Source organism: Lasioglossum baleicum, chromosome 18 (assembly GCF_051020765.1).
Source record: "Lasioglossum baleicum chromosome 18, iyLasBale1, whole genome shotgun sequence".
In the NCBI taxonomy this organism is placed as follows: Eukaryota; Metazoa; Arthropoda; class Insecta; order Hymenoptera; family Halictidae; genus Lasioglossum; species Lasioglossum baleicum.
This window is the reverse complement of record NC_134946.1, coordinates 282,501-296,537: the sequence shown is the minus strand read 5'-3', so window position 1 is coordinate 296,537 and position 14,037 is coordinate 282,501. Positions and strand designations below refer to the sequence as shown.

The 14,037-nt window shown below is 45.7% G+C and overlaps 1 protein-coding gene across 1 annotated transcript; it reads left to right on the top strand.

Moving 5' to 3' along the window:
* The first annotated feature begins 13,141 nt into the window (after positions 1 to 13,141).
* Positions 13,142 to 13,789, top strand: LOC143218184 (LIM/homeobox protein Lhx3-like). The gene has a single exon (XM_076443227.1). It carries the CDS (start codon positions 13,142 to 13,144, stop codon positions 13,787 to 13,789), a length of 648 nt encoding a protein of 215 aa, XP_076299342.1.
* The last annotated feature ends 248 nt before the right edge of the window (positions 13,790 to 14,037 follow it).

Genomic DNA, 14,037 nt, shown 5'->3' with positions numbered 1-14,037 from the left:
CCCTTTTTTTTTGGTGTTAGTGATAATGCGACTGATATTCCGATGCAATTCAAATTGCATGGCGAGCAGGGTTGTGGCCGTTGACATTTTGCACGTACTCAGGTTCAAATGCGACGGTTGGCAACGAACACGAGGTGACGCGACACACGACCGCGACGATAACACAGAGTGCGAACTAACGTTAACCGTCACTGACGCGTTTGAATGTTGTAAACGATTTGCAGTGTAATCTCACACGCGGTTATTGCTGCTGGAGGCACAAGAGTCTTCACCCACGACTGATTTCGGATTCAAATTCCGCCGTTAAGAGCCGCCGATCTCTCCGGCTCGAAGGACCAAAATGTTCGCGGATCGGATGGGAATTAGGAAATCGGCGTGGGTGAATTCGAGTATAACGAGACTTGTATGAACAAACACTTTAATACACTAAACAATAACGCTGGGTACATATATTGGATGCACGTAACGCGAACAGGGCTTTGAACCACTAGAGTGAGGAACGCGGCGTGGTTAGCAAAGGCGCGGTAGCGACGACAGATGTGTGTTTATCGCGCGGTGTCAACAGACTTAGCGGATTCTCGGAAAAAATCTTAAAATCTTCGCCCGACATGAGTTGTCACCAGTGGCGCTCACCACCGGAACGGTCGTTCGCCGCTCCGTATCCCGTCGCTGCACAGTATCCCGTCCCGAGCGCCACTGGCGGAAACTCATGTCGGGCGAAGATATTATGCTTTCAGGTTCGAAAAAAACGTCGACGTTACAAATTTGAAAGGGTGGTTTCTCAAGATAAAAGTCTGCTCTATCGCGTGGTATAGTTCGATTTTCCGCTGGACCATAATTTTTTGAGATAAATTGAAAAATATCCTCAAAAATTGGTGCAAAAGTGGCGTCTCTCCGTCTTTAATCATTGTTTAAACATGTTTAAATAATCATAATGTATTAATATTGGATATCATTGTATTCGGGAAAGTCTACAGAATCTTTTGCTGTAAAGAACAATTCAATATCTTTTATAATAACATCACAATATTTGTTTAAAGTTGAAAAATATGTTTTTTTTTCAAAGCCATGTTTTTCAAAAACTGTGCGTATAGGAGAAAAATTAAGGACAGATTCGGAATCAGCGCAAAAAACTCTATAAGAAGGATCCAACAGTATATTGAAAACAAATTTGGTGTTGGACCGTGTTAATACATACATGCTTTCTTACTTTCTATATCTACTTACTTTCCTTTACTTATTTCATACATTGGCACGCACAAATTCCGGAGCAGTTATGTTAATTTAAAATACAAGAATTAAAACTCAACCGCAAGGTTTACTTCTCACGTCATATTATGTAGTTAAAATGACAAGTAAAAGGGATTATGTATCTATATCAAAGAAGGTACATCTGATTGGGGAAATTCAGTATACATTTACAGTTATCATTCTAAACGTTGCTGTGACATTACACGCTGATTAACTGGTTTAAAACAGATTGTATTTAGCACGATCATATATGTCGCGTATAAACTTCAATTATTAATGCTTTCTATCTAAGAATATAATGGTTTTCAAGATCACAAGTTACATATTACTCACCGTGAGAACATTTTCTTTGCAATAATCAGGACCTGTTCGTGCGTTCCAATTAAAATAGTTCAGCTAGTAGATCTGCTTCGTACACCACATGTAAAAGAAGCATATAAAAAATCACAAAGTATCGTATTCATTACTCAGAAAAATGATTATATTTTATAAGCAAAAAATACTTATCTAAATTATCTTTTTCACACAGAATTATTCGGGAGCTGTGAAATCAATTCTACACAGTCGTGTAATTTTTCAGTCCTTCGCTCTTCGTTGGCAATATTTTAATTCACAATCACATTAATATTAAAAATCGAATAATCTACTAATTTTTCCGTGGCACGTGTTATATTTATTTACATATAATTAATGTACTCTTCCTGCACAAATTTTATTTAAAACAGACACTATCGAAACCATATTTCGAGTAAAAACATTATAACCTAAAATTTATTGCACACTCCAATAACCATTCATTTCTACACTTCAAAAATTAATTCGTCTATTTGGTGTATTTGGCAGATCCTTCACAAGAATTCATAAACCTAGATTTGACACTTCCATCATTTCCATCTGCCATCGGCCGCATTTCCGTCTGCGTTCAAAATTACTGTAAGCAATTCTATTTGTGCACGATTCGCGTGTGTGCAATTTTATCTGTGCCCAATAAAGATGAATCCAATTCTATTTGTGCGCAATCGAGATGTGTCCGATTCTTCTTGTGCGCAATCGAGATCTGTCCGATTCTACTTGTGCCCAATCATGCTGTGTCCAAAAGATATGTGCGCAATGTGCATGTGGGCAATCGTATTGTGCGCAACTGAGCGCCTCCCCGAAGGAGAGGATCGGTCGCGTAGTCGTGCACTTCTCCCTTAGTAGAACGTCGCGACCCGTTGCGTGTCGGTCTACTGCTCGAGTTATTGCCTGTCGTGTCGCCTTCGTGCGCACACGGCAGAGGCCCGATCGCCTGGCCGGCTGCGTGACGGTACTCTGACGGTATCGGGCCGCAACCAATCCATTTTCGAATGTGTGTGCGTCAGGCCCGCCGCAAGCTCGGTTAGTTTGTCACTCGGATGGTACGGACCTAGCGCCGGCTCCGGGCCTAACCAGCTGTTAGCAGGCGGTGTCCTTGGACTGGCCAAGCTTTGAATTACCGGTCAGCGACGCTACTGCTTTGGGTACTCTCAGGACCCGTCTTGAAACACGGACCAAGGAGTCTAACATGTGCGCGAGTCATTGGGGCATGTAAACCTAAAGGCGCAATGAAAGTGAAGATCGTACCTTAGCGTCGATCAAGGGAGGATGGGCCGCGTTACGATGCGGCCTCGCACTCCCGGGGCGTCTCGTTCTCATTGCGAGAAGAGGCGCACCCAGAGCGTACACGTTGGGACCCGAAAGATGGTGAACTATGCCTGGTCAGGACGAAGTCAGGGGAAACCATGATGGAGGTCCGTAGCGATTCTGACGTGCAAATCGATCGTCGGAACTGGGTATAGGGGCGAAAGACTAATCGAACCATCTAGTAGCTGGTTCCCTCAGGATAGCTGGCACTCGCTCGTTCTCTTTTGATGAACGTGTGCAAGTCTCATCTGGTTAAGCGAATGATTAGAGGCCTTGGGGCCGAAACGACCTCCACCTATTCTCAAACTTTAAATGGATGAGATCTCTGGCTTGCTTGGATCAATGAAGTCACGAGATTATATTGGATCAGAGTGCCAAGTGGGCCAATTTTGGTAAGCAGAATTGGCGCTGTGGGATGAACCAAACGCAGAGTTAAGGCGCCCAAGTCGACGCTTATGGGATACCATGAAAGGCGTTGGTTGCTTAAGACAGCAGGACGGTGGCCATGGAAGTCGGAATCCGCTAAGGAGTGTGTAACAACTCACCTGCCGAAGCAACTAGCCCTGAAAATGGATGGCGCTGAAGCGTCGCGCCTATACTCCGCCGTCAGCGGCAAGTGAGGTTGACGTTAGCTTTTTTTAAAGGCGCGTCTTCCATGAAGCTCTGACGAGTAGGAGGGTCGCGGCGGTGTGCGCAGAAGGCTCTGGGCGTGAGCCTGCCTGGAGCCGCCGTCGGTGCAGATCTTGGTGGTAGTAGCAAATACTCCAGCGAGGCCCTGGAGGACTGACGTGGAGAAGGGTTTCGTGTGAACAGCCGTTGCACACGAGTCAGTCGATCCTAAGCCCTAAGAGAAATCCTATGTAGATGAGGTAACCTAAGAGAGCAAATATCATTAAATGATAAACACAAACCCATCGGGCGAAAGGGAATCCGGTTTCTATTCCGGAACCCGGCAGCGGAACCGCTTACCAATCAGGCCTTCCTAAGAGTGTTCGTCGGGGTAACCCAAAATGACCTGGAGACGCCGTCGGGAGGATTCCGTTAGCCATCCAGGAATAACGAGGATCTTGGACAACGCAGGAGTGCCGGGCGAACTAGTTAATTACATCGCCCGCCTATATGCCAATAAAGCACGATGTTCGAGGTACGTGGCGAGAGGTTGGAGCTCTTCCCCATAGGGCGCGGCGTCAAGCAAGGTGACCCGCTGTCTCCGGCGCTGTTCTGCCTGGTGGTGGACAGCATCCTGGAGGGTGTCCCGTCTGACGTCGGTTTCCAGCTGGGGACATGTCGTCTAAATGTACTATCGTACGCGGACGACATGCTCCTATTCGCCTATTCCCAGTGGGGTATGCAGAAGGCACTTGACGTGGTAGAGGCCCGTGCGGGGGGCTACGGCTTAGAGTTCAACGGCCGTAAGTGCTCGGTGTTATCCTTGGTCCCGTCGGGAAAAGATAAAAAGGTGAAAGTCATCACCGCACCCCTCTTCCATCTGAGGGAGGGTAGCGCCATACCGCAAATAACAAGTACTGCTGAATGGCGCTATCTAGGAGTCGACTTTCGCCCGACAGGACCAAAGAAGATCAAGGTAGACTTAGCTCTCTACCTGGAAAGGATAACCCGAGCACCGTTGAAGCCGCAGCAGCGGTTAATGATCCTGAGCTGCTTCCCGCTCCCCCCTCTATCATAGTCTTGTACTCGGAAGCGCCACACTGGGTAAGCTCAGAGCTCTTGACCTCCAAGTGCGCGCTGCGGTGAGGAGATGGTTACGACTGCCCAGAGACACGCCAACGGCCTTTGTACACGCACCCGTCGCGGGTGGCGGCCTGGGTATTCCCGCATTGTCCACCAGCATTCCAGGACTGATGCGATGTCGCCTGCTCAGCCTGGAAAGGTCCCAGCTGCCAGTGTTACAGGTAGTTGGTGACTCCCCGTGGGTGCAAAAGAGGCTACAATGGGCCACAAGAGCGCTAACACGCGAAAATGGTACCCTGTCCTCGAAGCACCTGCGTGACGCCTAGTGGACCCATCGCCTGCATAGCAGTGTCGATGGCTACGAGTTACGCGAATGCGACCTGTCGCCGCTATCCTCGCGATGGGTTGGCTCAGGCTCTCTAATGGTCCCAGGTCGGGATTACGTCCAGTATGTCCACGTCCGCATTAACGCCCTCCCCACCTTGGCGAGAACCTCGAGGGGAGCGGAAAGGCGTGGACAGACCGCCGTGAGGTGTCGAGCAGGCTGTCTCTCGACGGAGACAGCCGCCCATGTCATCCAGGGTTGCTTCCGCACCCACGGTGGTAGAGTCCTCCGGCACAATGCTGTCTGCAAGGCGGTTGCCGCAGGGCTCCGAAAGACCGGCTGGACGGTCCTGGAGGAACCTGTCTTCCCGACGGACGACGGCCCAAGGAAGCCGGACCTGGTCTGTACAAAAGACCGGAGAGTCAGAGTCATCGACGCTCAGGTTGTCAGTGGAGTTCCACCCTTGGGCGACTCCCACAAGAAGAAGGTGAGGTACTACAGCGAAAACCCTTCTCTTGTGGAGGCTATTTCCGCCCGATTCGGTGCCAGGAAAGAGGACATTGAATTCTCCTCCTGCACCCTATCGTGGCGAGGAATATGGTCGCCAAGCTCCGCTGACTCCCTTTTGGGCATGGGTCTGACAGCTGGACTTCTACGCGGAATTACAACACGCGTACTGCAAGGGAGTCACACCAACTGGACGAGGTGGAACCGAATGACAGCCGTGGGACCACCTACGTCCAGAGACCGTGAAGGAGTTGGCTAGGTGATGACGAAGAATTCCCCCCCCCCCATTGGGTTAGCCGTGCCCACTCTTATGTCCCCGGGTAGAAGATGGGGTCTTCCCACGCCATCTTCCTACTTTTCTTCTTTCATTTCTTCTCCTCTCACTTCTGTCGCTTTAATTTTTAACGAGGCATAGACTACCTCAAGCCCACCCCTCACGGCCAATACATTAAAAAAAAAATAGCCAAATGCCTCGTCATCTAATTAGTGACGCGCATGAATGGATTAACGAGATTCCCTCTGTCCCTATCTACTTTCTAGCGAAACCACTGCCAAGGGAACGGGCTTGGAAAAATTAGCGGGGAAAGTAGACCCTGTTGAACTTGACTCTAGTCTGGCATTGTAAGGAGACATGAGAGGTGTAGCATAAGTGGGAGATGGTAAAACATCGCCGGTGAAATACCACTACTTTCATCGTTTCTTTACTTACTCGGTTAGGCGGAGCGCGTGCACCGAGGTCTTGTGACCCGGTTGTCACGGTGTTCTAGAGCCAAGCGTGTAAGAGTGGCGTGAGGCTTAACGGCTGATCGCCGTCAATACTCCCGCGTGATCCGATTCGAGGATACTGCCAGGCGGGGAGTTTGACTGAGGCGGTACATCTGTCAAAGAATAACGCAGGTGTCCTAAGGCCAGCTCAGCGAGGACAGAAACCTCGCGTAGAGCAAAAGGGCAACAGCTACCTTGATCTCGATGTTCAGTACGCATAGAGACTGCGAAAGCACGGCCTATCGATCCTTTTGGCTTGAAGAGTTTTCAGCAAGAGGTGTCAGAAAAGTTACTACAGGGATAACTGGCTTGTGGCGGCCAAGCGTTCATAGCGCCGTCGCTTTTTGATCCTTCGATGTCGGCTCTTCCTATCATTGCGAAGCAGAATTCGCCAAGCGTCGGATTGTTCACCCGCCAACAGGGAACGTGAGCTGGGTTTAGACCGTCGTGAGACAGGTTAGTTTTACCCTACTGATGACTAGTCGTTGCGATAGTAATCCTGCTCAGTACGAGAGGAACCGCTGGTTCGGACATTTGGTTCACGCACTCGGTCGAGCGGCTGTTGGTGCGAAGCTACCATCCGTGGGATTATGCCTGAACGCCTCTAAGACCGTATCCTTTCTAGTCAAAGGAGGCAACGATATTTCCTAAGGAGTTTCGTGTGGGTCGAAAGGCTCAAAACAATGTGACACTACTAGGTGGCATGGTCCTCGTGGCCGTAATTAATACAGTTGATTTTAACCTTCAAGTGCAGCATCTAGTAACGTTAAAGAATACAGCTGTTAAAATAATTGCTGAAAATGTCAATATAGAGAAATTGGCAGATTCGAAGGAGCTTAAAAGAGCAGGATTAGCAGTTAAAAATAAAGCAAAGCTTCGTCCTCGACTGATATTAAAAAACTTGTCACCTGATATCACACCTGAGGAAATTCCGAAACTGTTATCGACAACAATAAAAGTAGGATATGATTCGTCATGCATCAGAGTAGTTACAGAGTTTTATGATAAAAATAAACGTTATAAAAATATTGTTATAGAAGTACCTCCCCAGGTTAGAAATGAATTAGTAGCAAATAACAGAATTTACATTGGTTACAAGTCGTGCCGAGTTGAAGATTATATAAGAGTTCTACAATGCTTTAAATGCCAAAAATTTAATCATCTCGCGAAGAACTGCTTGGCTGCTGATCCAGTGTGTGCATATTGTACAGGAAACCACGAATCCAAAAACTGCAGCAAGAAGGATGAACCTAAATGCAACAACTGTCTTAAGTTAGGAAACACAGAAGTGAATCACGTAGCTATGGATGCAAATAAATGCCCTTTTAGAAAAAGAAAATTGCTAGGATTAACACGAGCAATCGATTACTGCGCCTAGCATGAACGTGAGTCAGAGTTACACAGCCGAAAATAGACATGGGCTTGAAATCCCGCCGGAAGGAAATAATGTTTGTTCTACACACATTCCCACCTCTTCCGGCCACCGACAAACAACTGGTGATAACCAATTAAGACGTCAAATTGCTCCTATTGGAGCACATTCCACTGCAAATACTGACTCAAATAATTCAATGTTCAATGGAGGCATCCCTATACCACCATGCAGTGGACCACAAACACTCTTTTCTTTATCCTTTAATTTTCCTATCCAGACTAACGAACATAGCATAGAGCCTCGCCTAATTGACAACGGAAGTCCGGCACTCAACAGCAATAGATTCACATGTGAATTTTGCAATAAAACATTCAATGGTTTTCGAGGTCTTGGTGTTCATAAATCTTCTGCACATAGAAGTGAGTCAAATAAAGAAATGGACATAATGAGAAAAAAGCGAGGTGGCAAACTGAATATATTAAACGCCTAGCCCTTGAGGAATCTAAATCGCATTTGAGTGTTAAAAACAAAATCAATGAACACCTATTTTATAATGTTAAACTTCATCCACACCGTACAATAGAAGCGATAAAATCACTACGTAAATCTGCCAAATATAAATCTACATTACAAGAAATATTAACTTGCACGCAAGAATCCATAGAAAACCTAAATGAAAATGAAAATTCCAACTACCATACTTCGCCTGCTGAAAATAGTAATATCCTTCCTGAGGAACTTGTTTCATCAAATGAAGAAGATGAATTTAACAACAGAAAGTTAAAATGGTGTAGCGAGGCACTAAAATACCTTCGTTCATCAGCTTGTGGAGAAACAGGAAAGTATAATTTAGCCTATGCTGTAGAAAGTGTCAGACAAGGAGTGGATCCAAGTAGCCACCTCACGGAATGGTTTACTGCGAACAAAACCCTGCTTGAAAGAAAAAAAGGATCTGGTACACGAAACAAAAAGCTAGCTGACGACCACAATCTATCAAACAAACAAAAGAGAAAATCGGATTATGCAACAATACAAAAAGTTTGGAAGAAAAACGTAACTAAGGCAGCGAAAATGATTCTAGATGGTGAAAATGACTCGAATAACCTACTATCACTTGAAGAACAAGTGGAATTTTGGAAACCTATTTTCGAGAAGCGTAGCATAAGCTCATTTAGCGTCAATAACAATTACGCTAATGAATTTAATTTATCTCTGATGCAGCCAATTGCGCTACTGGAAATTAGAAAGGAGCAGCCTCGAATAGACTCAGCTGAAGGAGCAGATGGCCTACCCCCGGCGAACTGGATTAACAAAGTACCTGATGAAATTAAGGAAATAATTCTCAACGTCCTGCTCTTTTCAGGTAGAGTTCCTTTAACTTGGCTGAGAGCACGAACAATTCTAATTCCCAAATCGGGGGATTGTAGTGATCCTGGAAACTATAGGCCGATTTCGATTGCATCTGTAATTATTAGGCATTATCATAAGATTCTGCAAACAGATTATACAACTGCTTGAAACCTGATGAAAGACAGAGAGGTTTTATTAGAGCTGATGGAGCAGTCGAAATTATTTATACGTTAAATACAATATTGAATGTCGCCTCAAAAGAGAGAAAGCAATTACATTGTGCATTTCTCGATATTAAGAAGGCATTCGATTCTGTGTCGCATGAGTCAATAATATGGACATTGCAACAGAAGCAAATGCCATCCAAACTAATTAAATACATTGAATTTTTATATCAGGAATCAGAGCTTCAGATTACTGTTGGTGAAGAAAAGTCAGTCCCGATTAAACCTGGACGTGGAGTTCGACAGGGTGACCCCCTATCCTCGCTTATTTTCAACGCAGTAATGGATTTAGTCCTTGCAAGAATTGATAATCAGATTGCCTTCAGGTATCAGGGCATCAGTGTAAACGCACTGACGTATGCTGATGACATGGTCCTTCTGGCTAGCACGAAGGAAGGTTTGCAGGATCTGCTCGATGTTGTAGCAGCTGAAATGGCGAAGCACGGACTGGAACTCGCACCAAACAAGTGCAAATGTCTCTCAATTGTCCCAAGTGGCAAGGAGAAAAAGATAAAAGTGATCGAGGAGACACTTTTTAGTATAGCTGGCACTTTGATCCCACAACTGACCATTGATGATACTTGGATGCATCTAGGAATTGAATTCTCTTTTAAAGGTGCAATCACTACAAAATTTCCTCTACAGGAACTGTTAGAGAAAATAAAAAAAGCTCCGCTCTAGCCGCAACAAAGGCTAGTAAGGCAAGTAATCTATCGTACCTATTTTATACCTAGGCTATTATTCTCGCTAGTCTTAGGAAAGACGAACTATGGAGAGCTCAGAAAAATGGACCGTACGATTCGAAAATATGTACGGCTATGGTTGCACTTTCCGGGCGATGTACCCATAGCTTATTTTTACACCAAGCTTAAAGAAGGTGGACTTGGCCTAATATCCTTATATACAAAAATTCCGAACTTGATTAGTAGAAGAATTGAAAGACTCAGATCCTCATCGTTTGAAATGGCAAGTCGTATTGGCACGATGGAACTGATTAACAAACTCTATATATGGGCCCAAATACATGGACAAGAAGACAACAAATGGGCTTCAATTCTTCATCGGCATACAGATGGTTTCGAACTTAGAGAATCAAGGAATGCTATTCCGTCCTCTAGCTGGGTTATTGATAAAATGTGCACCATTCCTGCTCGTGACTGGATAAAATACCAAGCTCTTAGAATTAATGCAATGCCGTCTCGTATGCGTACTACCAGAGGAATAAGAAGGGCCACGCAGGATTCTTCGTGCAGAGCGGGTTGTGGAGTACCGGAAACAACAGCACATATAATACAAGAATGTACACGAACGCATGGAGGAAGAATACTCAGACATAACAATATTGCTAAGCAAATTGCTAATAAACTAAGAGACAAAGGAATGGAAGTACATGAAGAACCGACTATCAGTACAACACAAGGAAACAGGAAACCGGACCTAGTAGCAATACATAACAACACAAGTGTGGTGATAGATGTGCAAATTGTATCTGGCTACAGAAACCTTAACGACGCAAACGAAAAAAAGAAGACATATTACGCGAATAACCCTCAAATAAAGGAATATATATCAAGGACCTACAACATACGACCAACAAATATTCAATTTGAAGCCATCACAATTTCCTGGCGAGGAATCTGGTCCGCAAAATCACATCAATATCTAAAGAATATTAGTATCTTGAACAATTTTATGAAATCAATCACAACGAGAACACTTAAAGGCTCATTCCTGAATTTCATACGATTTAACAAAATGACGACTGTACAGAGACACAACATATGGCTATTCGAATTAAGATCGCAAGCTGCTTCGGATCTAGCAAGGTAAAAAAAACAAAATACGCAATTTATTAATATATGTGCACGATATGTAAAAAGACTCTTTACTTTAAGAAGTAACCTTGAACTGACTCTCGTGGACCTAATTGAACAAATGCTATGATTCAAAACAGTCTTCTTATCTTCTTCTTCTACATATATACATATATTTTTATTTAGCTTCTTTCCTACTTTCTTTCTGTTTGTAACCGTATCCATGCGGCACATGGACAATGCGTTTGTATTATTAAATAAACAATTTCATAGCCAAATGCCTCGTCATCTAATTAGTGACGCGCATGAATGAATTAACGAGATTCCCTCTGTCCCTATCTACTGGGTCCTAGAAGGTCCAGGGTTTTATTCCCTGGTGCGCCAACCCCTCCTCCAAGTGGTAGGACCTGGACACCCTCGGGTGACGAACGGGGCTCTGGTTGGAAGTGCTCTTACGTGAGTGATCGCTTGCGATCACCGTGGCAATCGCAAAATCGGAAAACTCCTCGCTGGGGCAACGACCCACCGGAGCGTAACCCGGTGGTACGTCACGGGAGTGAGACCGAGGGTCTTACCTTAACTGTGTGTCGGACCGCGGGGAGAAAAACCCCTAAACAAATCCCGACCTCTAAGCCGGAGACCGCGGTGAAAGAGGGTCGACGTTCCATGCACGAACGTCGATGATCGGTGGGAGCACTGATCGCCTAGTGGCTAACCTCAGGACTTAGGCGAACCCTGTTGTATAAGCCTTCGCCCCAGAAAGGGCGTCACCCGGAGAGTGACTGTTTATTTCGTCCCTACTTGTGGGAACAATCATGGACTCTACAAACAAAACTAAAAACAAAAATATAAAGACGAAAACGGGAGAAAAAAAGGGAAGAAAGAAGGGATGAAGACGGAGGCGAAGGAAGGAAAAACTGAGGAAAAAAGGGACATAGCTGGAACCTCAAACCATTCGGACTACGAGTCCGAATGGATATCAGAGAGCGACTCCTCAGAGGAGTTCGAGGAAGTCACTGCAATGCTACGGTCTGGCTCACCGAAAGGCAAAGCCCAAAAGAGAAAAGGAACGAAAAGGCAACAAGCGAATTTAAGCGATACAGACGAAGAGTCATACCGAAAGAGCAAGCAATTCAGGGAAGCCATTAAACAAGTTATGGGCGATCCCGATAGAGTGAGATACTCAGGAGAGTCGGACGTGTCTAACATGTCTGACGATCCTGAAGAGGATGGATATTTCCCGGCCCAACGGCTGCGTAAATTCCTCAAGACCTTGGTTTTGACGAAAGCGCAGTCGAAGAAGCCGAGAAAATTGCTATGGAAATAGAGGAACAGGCCAGGAAGACGAACCTGGAATTAATCGATTTAGAAGACCTCAAGGAGGACATTAACACGAAGTATCGAGAGAGCCTGGAGAGGGCCACTGCTCTCTCAAAAGAAATATGAAGAAGGACAGCAAAGGAAAGGAAGGAAAGGAGGTCATAGAAAAAGAGAATAGAGAGCTCAAGGAGAAACTCCTTGTGCTCGAGAAAGAAAAATCCCTGGAGGATAAAATAAAAGAGCTATCTGCAAAGATAGATAGTCTCGCAAGAAAGAAACAGAGTAGTGGCCAAGAAGCCCCGGCTTCAAAACCACAATTGTACTCTGAAATAATAAAGGCAAACAAGAGAATAAGGAAAGTGGCAAAGAAAACTGCTGTGCAGCAGCCTAAGCCGACAGCGGCAATCTACCCTGCAAAGGGTAGTGAAATCTCGAATAGCGACGAGACAAAAAAGGTTCTGTCGGAGTTTATAAACCCGACAGAACAGAAAATAAGAATCCGGAACGTGTGGAAACTCGCGAATTCCGGAATTCTCATAGAAACTGAAACGACAGAGGACCTTGAGCATGTCCTCAAAAACAAGGGATTAAGACAGAAAGTTGAGATAGGTCCCCTCCCTAGGAGGAGACCGAAAATAATAATATTCGGAGTCCCCTCTGTCACGGCAGAGGAGGAACTCCTAAAGGCCATAAAAAACCAAAACCTCGAGCTGGACTCGGAGGAAATCCTAGAAGGGGAGTTTAAACTCCTCTTCAAAACAGTAGTCTCGTTTCCTCGATTCTTCGAGGCTTGTACAATATCGGCCGATCTCCAACGAAGGGACAGCAGCAAGTCCATCACTATTCCTGCAACAACATGAATAATATGAATACCAACAATCCAACCAATACCACGCCGTTGAGTCATCCAGCTTCGACACCGAAGTGCGACGGTTGTCAAGAAGCTATCTTGGACAAATACGTTCTGAGAATCCTCGAAAGGTGTTGGCATGAAAGGTGTCTCACGTGCCGGGACTGCGGTGCTAGGCTGACCCACAAGTGTTTCGAGAGGAACGGCCACCTTTTCTGTAAAGACGACTACTTCAAGCGTTTCGGGACGAAGTGCGCGGGCTGCTTACAAGGATTGGCGCCGTCGGAGGTTGTCCAAAGGGCACAGGAGTCGGTATACCACACGACCTGCTTCTCGTGCGCCGTTTGCTCCCGGCAACTGGAGACAGGAGGCGAATATTACCTCATGGAGGACAGGAAGCTCGTTTGCAAGCTTGATAACGAAGCAAAGGCGAAAGGAAAAACTCGAACCAGTTCCACATACAGAAAGGTCTACACTCACAATCAGACATTGGAACTGGAAAAGGAGTTCCTCTTGAAGTCTTATATTGGCATGAGCCGCAGGATCGAACTTGCGGCCAAAATAGGGCTCTCAGTACGTCAGGTAAAGGCCTGGTTCGAAAACAGGCGGAGGAAATACAGAAAGCTGTTGAAGAATCGGGAGAAGCAGGCGTAAAAGGACGTGAAGTCGTCGATCGAGGGACTTCCGAGCAGCGCGTGGAATGCACAACGATCGATCACCGCTCAACGGCATCGGGCATCAGCAATTATTTTAGTTATGCACAGTGGGGTATTTAAGTTAACCTATGGCTTCCGGTATCGTGCGAGGAGGTGGTAGTTACCAAGCTACCGCGTCAATCGGTCCCCGGACCTGACGGTATCAGCGTACCTCTGTGGAGGGCCGTTCCTCCATCGATTAAGGCC

Coding starts and splice junctions, on each gene's coding strand:
- LOC143218184 (XM_076443227.1), top strand. CDS start 13,142: ATGAATAATATGAATACCAACAATCCAACCAATACCACGCCGTTGAGT.